Source organism: Gymnoscopelus microlampas (assembly GCF_963454915.1).
Source record: "Gymnoscopelus microlampas genome assembly, chromosome: 21".
In the NCBI taxonomy this organism is placed as follows: Eukaryota; Metazoa; Chordata; class Actinopteri; order Myctophiformes; family Myctophidae; genus Gymnoscopelus; species Gymnoscopelus microlampas.
In genome coordinates this window covers 332452-343578 of record NC_139958.1, presented here as the reverse complement: position 1 = coordinate 343578, position 11127 = coordinate 332452, and the positions used below count along the sequence as shown (strand labels likewise).

At 34.5% G+C, this 11127-nt stretch overlaps 1 protein-coding gene across 1 annotated transcript; it reads right to left on the bottom strand.

Annotated features, from left to right (window-relative positions):
* Window positions 1–544: 544 nt before the first annotated feature.
* LOC311037317 (inverted formin-2-like) lies at window positions 545–2980 on the bottom strand (the record flags this gene model as incomplete). The annotated part of the gene is made up of 1 exon (XM_084046445.1): window positions 545–2980. One exon carries the CDS (start codon window positions 2978–2980, stop codon window positions 545–547), a length of 2436 nt encoding a protein of 811 aa, XP_083902571.1.
* Between the last annotated feature and the right edge of the window lie 8147 nt (window positions 2981–11127).

The window sequence follows — 11127 nt, the reverse complement described above, 5'->3', positions numbered from 1 at the left end:
CAGCTCAGGAGTAGAGTAGATGCCCACTTCTCCAACAAACCTTACCTAAGCTGAATCAACTGAAACCTATGACCGTTGACTGGCTGACACCTCAACCGATTAAATGTGTAGAACCAGAGTGAGATCACAACAGCTGAATATATGCTCTCCCTACAAAAAACACAAATCCGAGGCCCATGGAGTCGCTGAGGCCCATGAAGAACAGCTGACAGGCTCAGGGCTAGAAGTTGGGGTCCTACAGTACATAATGGACTACAGTATATGATTAGTAGACTTTGATCAGAGCATGGTTCTATCGAAGGCTAGTGATCTTATTATATCTTATGATACACTCACCTCCATGGTGGTAACTTTGTTGGGGAGTTCGGTGGCAAACTTGGTCCATTTTGAGTTTGACTTTTCTCAACCTTTGCTGGGAAAGTGCTCAAGAGGAACAGCTGCATCTCCCGGAGCTGAGGCCTTGGCTTCTTCTCTTACACGCCTGACACTTGATCCGGGTGGGCCTGTACCTCCATGTTTTAACTAGTGGGGCGTTCCTGCCCTACTAGTCCCAGGTGCACCTGGGCCGTGCCTTCCTGAGGCTGAAACCTTTCCTAATATCTGCCAAGAGGTCGTCGCGAACAAATACCTCGTTTTGCGGTGGAACAACTTCTTTGGTCCTTTTTCGGTTCTCCGGTTTCTGTCTGCCTGTCTTGTTTTCTTCTGCCTGTAGCATCTTCCTCTTCTCCGCCTTGGCTGCAGTTTCCTTTCGGTTTTTGTTGTCCAACGAGGCGTTGATGAAGTGTGTCCGGAAAGTCTTCATGGTTACAAAGAGGTCCTCCAAGGAAAGCTGGGAAGCGTCTTCATATAAGTACGCGGCCAGCTCCCTCCTCTTTTGATCAATCTCGGATAACTTCTCATCTAAAGCTCCGCATGCTTGCAGGCTTTCCTTGATGACTTTTGCATATTGCTTTGTCACGTCTTCCACAGAGTTGGAGACGATATTGGCAGTGTCCTTCAATCGTTTCAGTAAGGCACTAGTCTCTGATTGGCAATGCTTAAAGTTCACTCCTGCTGCCTTTTCACAGATTTCTATATCATCTGGCAGTGCCAACAGTTCCGGTTGGTTCAGCTCTACTTCCTCCAGAATGTAATGAAGTAGTGAGACTGAGCTCTGGTTGGATTTGGTCTCGTTGAGCGTGAGCAGAGAGTTGATCCGGAACCCTTCTGCGTTCCCTAAGTGACTTTCATAGTTAAGGAAGTTTCCCACGTCTAGGACAAACTTGCAGAACCTGGCCAGGAGGTGGCTCTCCCTGACGGACTGGCAGGCATCATCCAGCAGCTTGGCTTTAGGTGTGAGCATGTCCACCACGGAAGCCGTCTCCTCACACACCAGCATACATTCGATCCTCAGCTCATAGCATGGCACCGCCACCAGGGAGCTGTAGAAGCGGTCCACGTTACTCAACTTGTCCGTGTCTCCTTGGTACGACTTCAGACTTTCAATCTCGCTTTTTTGTGGAAGGAGTTTTAGAAGCTCTTTAAGCACCTCCACGTCGAAATGGGTCCGATCCCCTTTCTGGATAGAAACCACGAGGTGCTCATGTGAGCATTTGAACTGCTTCAGTAATATGGACAGATTCTGCATTTTATCATTACAAATAAAAGTAATCTTGTCCTCCCTCCTGGGAGCAGGATTACGCTTCTCTTTCTGCTCGGTTACCCGCAGACCAAACAGTTGCTCGATGGTGTTGTAGTTAAGCTCCAGAAGCGGATGGTTTTTCTGATACCACATTGATTGATCCTCATTATTACTAACGGCAGATAGCTTGTGCCAGTTGAGCTTCTTCATCTTTTTGCTGGGATAACGGCCCGCCTTGGTCGGGGACTCTGTAGAACGGCTGTGGGGCCGTCTGCGACCACCCGGTGGTGGTGGGGGAGGGGGAGGCGGAGGTGGGGGCCTGTACGGAGGCAGAGGTGGGGGCGGGGGCGGAGGAACCGTCTTTCTTTCTCCGTCGGGTTTCTTGTGTTTGTCGGGGTCGCTGGCGGGTCCGTCACCGCAGACGTCTCGCGGTTGTCCGGGTCGCACTCCGGGTGGGGCGGCGGTGGGGGTGGAGAGACCCAAGGTGGTATCCGGGCGGCCGGGGTGCTTCTGGCCGGGCTGTGAGTGCGAAGGGGCTAACGGCGATATCTGGCTGGTGGAGGTAATCCTGGCTTTGTCTCCGTCTATCATGTCCGTCTGAACGGCCTGGTCTGCAGTCCTGCCTTTAGAGATCATCAAGCGCTGCATGATTCTGTCAAAGGACTCCGTCTGGGACTCCTGGGGCAGCAGGATGGCTCTGACAGTCAACGTCTCCAGGACCTGCCAGACGTTACGGCGCTCAGGGCCGAGAAGCAGCAACGTCTGCAGGATGGACAACAGCTGCAGGGAGGCCGGGGAGCCGCTCACCTTGGTGAACAGCGCAGCAAACACCTCCAGGTGGTTGTTCTTGTTCCGGGCGTCCATGGGAGAGTCCTGGGGCAGCAGGATGGCTCGTACGGTCAAAGCCTCCAGGGCCTGCCAGATGTCGGCGCGCTCAGGCCCCAGCATGAGCAGCGTCTGTAGGATGGAGAGCAGCGTGATGGAGGCCGGGGAGCTGCTCACCTTGTGGAACAGAGTAGCGAACACCTCCAGGTGACCGCTCATGTCAACGCCTTTGTCCTTCTTGTACGTCCTGGTGTCCTCCATCTGAACGCAGAAGACGCCCCTTTTGAGGGCGCCGATCTCTACCTCTTTGTCCCTCAACCTCCTTTGGAGTCCGTCTATCGCATGCAGCTTCATCCTGCTCTGTTTCTCGATGGCTTTGACCATCTGCTCCGCGGAACATAACCTCTGAGCCAAAGTGTGCAGCTCGTCCTCCAGCTGTGTCTTCTCCTCGTCCCATCTCTGCTGCTTCTCCAGCATCTGTTCCTTGTAGACCTTCACATTGTGTTTCATTAAGTGATAGGCTTCCTTATACATGGCCTGACTCATTAGTAGGCCTGATCCTGTTAGGTGTGGCTTCTTGTGTAGGAAATGACCGGAGCCGCACTGGAGCACGTTATATGCTTAGGCCGTGACGTAACACAAACGTAGAACTCGTATCTGTATCTGTAAACTGAACTTTACTTGAGTATTAGTGTTTTGGGCGATACATATATCTTTTACCCCAATACATTTCAAAGACAGATTTTGTACTTTTGACTACACATTCGTAGGAAGGGGGGAAAAAGTACATGATGAATGACAGTAACAACTCAAGCCCTTTTTCTAATATAGTGAAAATGGCAGATCTACAAGCTCCCAACGTGTTGCGATGTGATGCGCTGTGAGCTTGTAGATCTGCTATTTTCACTATTGATATTTTGTGAAAATGTCTGGAAAATCCTACAAATCTTACACACTATTTGAAGATCCGCATCCAGATCTTGACTCTTGACTCGGTCTCGGACCAAGGGACTCGGGACTGTACCCCCACCGAGTCCACTCGAGTCCAAGTCACTACAATGCAATGAAACAATGTTATTAAACCCATATTATGAGGAGCCCGTTCATATTAACATTATAAGAGAGCTGTATGGTGCTTATGGACAGCTATAAAATAATAATAATAAAAAAATAATCTGGTCTTGGTCTCGACTCGGTCTCGCCTCCTGTCGGCCTCGGTCTTGACTCGGACTCCCCCCCCCCCCCCCCCCCCCCCGGACTCGGTCTTGACTTGGTTGGACTTGCTTTAGGTGGTCTCGACTACAACCGTACCTAACTGCTTCTGGTGAGCAGGTTGGTGCCTTGCGTGGTTTCCTCTGCCATCAGTAAGTGTGTGAATGTAAAGCGCCATGGATAAAGTTACCATTCACCAACATCCAACAGCCAATAACATTGTCTGTTCAACAACGTAGGCTACAGGAATATTATGTTGTGTTTACTTATGTCTGGAGTAAAAAACAAAACATTTATCATAATGAGTCACTGTGTTTTATATTTGTCATTTCATGTCATAATTTCATGTTTTACTCTGTGACACCCTTTTAAATGACATCTATTTACACGCACGCACGCAAACACACATGCACACACACACACACACACACACACACACACACACACACACACACACACACACACACACACACACACACACACACACACACACACACACACACACACACACACACACACACACACACACACACACTATTATATATCTATTTTGTGAAGACTGGGCACTAAAGAAGATAGTGGGCACCTTTTCACCTTTTCAAAGAACTTCAGAGTAATTGATTCATAGGAAAAGCTGGTCAGATTCAGACAGATTTCTAGACTCTAGGCTAGAGGAATGGCAATTCAAATGATTTGCAGCTATATTAGTTGTTTGTGTTTTATAACCATGTAAAGTCATATAACTGTGTGTATTATAAAGTCATATAACTGTGTGTATTATAAAGTCATATAACTGTGTGTATTATATATTCATATAACTGTGTGTATTATAAAGTCATATGACTGTGTGTATTATAAAGTCATATAACTGTGTGTATTATAAAGTCATATAACTGTGTGTATTATATATTCATATAACTGTGTGTATTATAAAGTCATATAACTGTGTGTATTATATATTCATATAACTGTGTGTATTATATATTCATATAACTGTGTGTATTATATATTCATATAACTGTGTGTATTATATATTCATATAACTGTGTGTATTATATATTCATATAACTGTGTGTATTATATATTCATATAACTGTGTGTATTATATATTCATATAACTGTGTGTATTATAAAGTCATATAACTGTGTGTATTATAAAGTCATATAACTGTGTGTATTATAAAGTCATATAACTGTGTGTATTATATATTCATATAACTGTGTGTATTATAAAGTCATATAACTGTGTGTATTATATATTCATATAACTGTGTGTATTATAAAGTCATATAACTGTGTGTATTATATATTCATATAACTGTGTGTATTATATATTCATATAACTGTGTGTATTATATATTCATATAACTGTGTGTATTATATATTCATATAACTGTGTGTATTATAAAGTCATATAACTGTGTGTATTATATATTCATATAACTGTGTGTATTATATATTCATATAACTGTGTGTATTATATATTCATATAACTGTGTGTATTATATATTCATATAACTGTGTGTATTATATATTCATATAACTGTGTGTATTATATATTCATATAACTGTGTGTATTATATATTCATATAACTGTGTGTATTATATATTCATATAACTGTGTGTATTATATATTCATATAACTGTGTGTATTATAAAGTCATATAACTGTGTGTATTATATATTCATATAACTGTGTGTATTATATATTCATATAACTGTGTGTATTATATATTCATATAACTGTGTGTATTATATATTCATATAACTGTGTGTATTATAAAGTCATATAACTGTGTGTATTATAAAGTCATATAACTGTGTGTATTATATATTCATATAACTGTGTGTATTATAAAGTCATATAACTGTGTGTATTATAAAGTCATATAACTGTGTGTATTATATATTCATATAACTGTGTGTATTATATATTCATATAATTGTGTGTATTATATATTCATATAACTGTGTGTATTATAAAGTCATATAACTGTGTGTATTATAAAGTCATATAACTGTGTGTATTATATATTCATATAACTGTGTGTATTATATATTCATATAACTGTGTGTATTATAAAGTCATATAACTGTGTGTATTATATATTCATATAATTGTGTGTATTATATATTCATATAACTGTGTGTATTATAAAGTCATATAACTGTGTGTATTATAAAGTCCTATAACTGTGTGTATTATATATTCATATAACTGTGTGTATTATATATTCATATAACTGTGTGTATTATATATTCATATAACTGTGTGTATTATAAAGTCATATAACTGTGTGTATTATAAAGTCATATAACTGTGTGTATTATATATTCATATAACTGTGTGTATTATAAAGTCATATAACTGTGTGTATTATAAAGTCATATAACTGTGTGTATTATAAAGTCATATAACTGTGTGTATTATATATTCATATAACTGTGTGTATTATATATTCATATAACTGTGTGTATTATATATTCATATAACTGTGTGTATTATAAAGTCATATAACTGTGTGTATTATATATTCATATAATTGTGTGTATTATATATTCATATAACTGTGTGTATTATAAAGTCATATAACTGTGTGTATTATAAAGTCATATAACTGTGTGTATTATATATTCATATAACTGTGTGTATTATAAAGTCATATAACTGTGTGTATTATAAAGTCATATAACTGTGTGTATTATAAAGTCATATAACTGTGTGTATTATATATTCATATAACTGTGTGTATTATATATTCATATAACTGTGTGTATTATAAAGTCATATAACTGTGTGTATTATATATTCATATAATTGTGTGTATTATATATTCATATAACTGTGTGTATTATAAAGTCATATAACTGTGTGTATTATAAAGTCATATAACTGTGTGTATTATAAAGTCCTATAACTGTGTGTATTATATATTCATATAACTGTGTGTATTATATATTCATATAACTGTGTGTATTATATATTCATATAACTGTGTGTATTATAAAGTCATATAACTGTGTGTATTATAAAGTCATATAACTGTGTGTATTATATATTCATATAACTGTGTGTATTATAAAGTCATATAACTGTGTGTATTATAAAGTCATATAACTGTGTGTATTATAAAGTCATATAACTGTGTGTATTATAAAGTCATATAACTGTGTGTATTATAAAGTCATATAACTGTGTGTATTATATATTCATATAACTGTGTGTATTATAAAGTCATATAACTGTGTGTATTATAAAGTCATATAACTGTGTGTATTATAAAGTCATATAACTGTGTGTATTATAAAGTCCTATAACTGTGTGTATTATATATTCATATAACTGTGTGTATTATATATTCATATAACTGTGTGTATTATAAAGTCATATAACTGTGTGTATTATAAAGTCATATAACTGTGTGTATTATATATTCATATAACTGTGTGTATTATAAAGTCATATAACTGTGTGTATTATAAAGTCATATAACTGTGTGTATTATAAAGTCATATAACTGTGTGTATTATAAAGTCATATAACTGTGTGTATTATAAAGTCATATAACTGTGTGTATTATATATTCATATAACTGTGTGTATTATAAAGTCATATAACTGTGTGTATTATAAAGTCATATAACTGTGTGTATTATAAAGTCATATAACTGTGTGTATTATATATTCATATAACTGTGTGTATTATAAAGTCATATAACTGTGTGTATTATAAAGTCATATAACTGTGTGTATTATAAAGTCATATAACTGTGTGTATTATATATTCATATAACTGTGTGTATTATAAAGTCATATAACTGTGTGTATTATAAAGTCATATAACTGTGTGTATTATAAAGTCATATAACTGTGTGTATTATATATTCATATAACTGTGTGTATTATATAGTCATATAACTGTGTGTATTATAAAGTCATATAACTGTGTGTATTATATATTCATATAACTGTGTGTATTATAAAGTCATATAACTGTGTGTATTATAAAGTCATATAACTGTGTGTATTATATATTCATATAACTGTGTGTATTATATAGTCATATAACTGTGTGTATTATAAAGTCATATAACTGTGTGTATTATATATTCATATAACTGTGTGTATTATAAAGTCATATAACTGTGTGTATTATAAAGTCATATAACTGTGTGTATTATATATTAATATAACTGTGTGTATTATAAAGTCATATAACTGTGTGTATTATAAAGTCATATAACTGTGTGTATTATAAAGTCATATAACTGTGTGTATTATATATTCATATAACTGTGTGTATTATATAGTCATATAACTGTGTGTATTATAAAGTCATATAACTGTGTGTATTATATATTCATATAACTGTGTGTATTATAAAGTCATATAACTGTGTGTATTATAAAGTCATATAACTGTGTGTATTATATATTCATATAACTGTGTGTATTATAAAGTCATATAACTGTGTGTATTATAAAGTCATATAACTGTGTGTATTATATATTCATATAACTGTGTGTATTATATATTCATATAACTGTGTGTATTATAAAGTCATATAACTGTGTGTATTATAAAGTCATATAACTGTGTGTATTATATATTCATATAACTGTGTGTATTATATATTCATATAACTGTGTGTATTATATATTCATATAACTGTGTGTATTATAAAGTCATATAACTGTGTGTATTATATATTCATATAACTGTGTGTATTATAAAGTCATATAACTGTGTGTATTATAAAGTCATATAACTGTGTGTATTATAAAGTCATATAACTGTGTGTATTATAAAGTCATATAACTGTGTGTATTATATAGTCATATAACTGTGTGTATTATAAAGTCATATAACTGTGTGTATTATAAAGTCATATAACTGTGTGTATTATATATTCATATAACTGTGTGTATTATAAAGTCATATAACTGTGTGTATTATATATTCATATAACTGTGTGTATTATAAAGTCATATAACTGTGTGTATTATATAGTCATATAACTGTGTGTATTATAAAGTCATATAACTGTGTGTATTATAAAGTCATATAACTGTGTGTATTATATAGTCATATAACTGTGTGTATTATAAAGTCATATAACTGTGTGTATTATAAAGTCATATAACTGTGTGTATTATATATTCATATAACTGTGTGTATTATAAAGTCATATAACTGTGTGTATTATAAAGTCATATAACTGTGTGTATTATATATTCATATAACTGTGTGTATTATAAAGTCATATAACTGTGTGTATTATATATTCATATAACTGTGTGTATTATATATTCATATAACTGTGTGTATTATATATTCATATAACTGTGTGTATTATAAAGTCATATAACTGTGTGTATTATATATTCATATAACTGTGTGTATTATAAAGTCATATAACTGTGTGTATTATAAAGTCATATAACTGTGTGTATTATATATTCATATAACTGTGTGTATTATATATTCATATAACTGTGTGTATTATATATTCATATAACTGTGTGTATTATAAAGTCATATAACTGTGTGTATTATATATTCATATAACTGTGTGTATTATAAAGTCATATAACTGTGTGTATTATAAAGTCATATAACTGTGTGTATTATATATTCATATAACTGTGTGTATTATATATTCATATAACTGTGTGTATTATAAAGTCATATAACTGTGTGTATTATAAAGTCATATAACTGTGTGTATTATAAAGTCATATAACTGTGTGTATTATAAAGTCATATAACTGTGTGTATTATAAAGTCATATAACTGTGTGTATTATATAGTCATATAACTGTGTGTATTATAAAGTCATATAACTGTGTGTATTATAAAGTCATATAACTGTGTGTATTATATATTCATATAACTGTGTGTATTATAAAGTCATATAACTGTGTGTATTATATATTCATATAACTGTGTGTATTATAAAGTCATATAACTGTGTGTATTATATAGTCATATAACTGTGTGTATTATAAAGTCATATAACTGTGTGTATTATAAAGTCATATAACTGTGTGTATTATATAGTCATATAACTGTGTGTATTATAAAGTCATATAACTGTGTGTATTATAAAGTCATATAACTGTGTGTATTATATATTCATATAACTGTGTGTATTATAAAGTCATATAACTGTGTGTATTATAAAGTCATATAACTGTGTGTATTATATATTCATATAACTGTGTGTATTATATATTCATATAACTGTGTGTATTATAAAGTCATATAACTGTGTGTATTATATATTCATATAACTGTGTGTATTATAAAGTCATATAACTGTGTGCACACAGTTATATGAATATATAATACACACAGTTATATGAATATATAATACATGTATTATATATTCATATAACTGTGTGTATTATATATTCATATAACTGTGTGTATTATATATTCCATTGGTTCTCAAAGTGGGGTCCGGGGACCCCCAGGGGTCCTTGAGGGAGTTCCAGGGGGTCCCCAGCTAAATGATAGATTAGGCACCAAATGGACCCATATGGGTCTGTAACTCTGAGAGTGTACAAATGGAACCAAATGGACCTTAACGGGTCCATTTGTACACTCTCAGAGTTACATTGACATAGATTTTACAATATAAATTGCGGTCCAAGTGATAGAAATGCCATTAAATGGGGGTCCGTAGCCTAATGCATGTCAAACTGGGGGTCCTTGAAATTAAAATGGTTGAGAATCACTGCTAGAGCCGTAAAAAATCTTCTCTTATGGGTGTCCCTGGCTTATCTTTTCAAATGGGGGTCCGCGGGCTAATACGTGTCTATTTGGGGGTCCTTGACATGAAAAAGTTTGAGAACCACTGATATATTCATATAACTGTGTGTATTATATATTCATATAACTGTGTGTATTATATAGTCATATAACTGTGTGTATTATAAAGTCATATAACTGTGTGTATTATATATTCATATAACTGTGTGTATTATATAGTCATATAACTGTGTGTATTATAAAGTCATATAACTGTGTGTATTATAAAGTCATATAACTGTGTGTATTATATATTCATATAACTGTGTGTATTATAAAGTCATATAACTGTGTGTATTTTAGTGGGAGGAAACCATATGTCTTAGCCTTAAATCAAGACTATTGTAGATGTATTTTATCAATTCTGAAATCTTTATTAGCTCCACCCCCGCCCCCCTAGGTTTCCGGAGTATTTGTGTAATGTATTAGTCCTGTTATATATTATACATAGTCCTGTTATATTATAATTTAGTCCATGTGGCCGATTCTGTCGGAAGTTCCCAATGCGCGGTAGTGAGGGGGCGCATCCGGTGACAGCCAGAATTACACTCAATGTAAACAGGAAGTAAACCAATGGCATTCGGCCACAGACGGGATTAAAACACTTCTTTATTGAATAATATGCAGTAATACATTACACAAACACTCCGGACATC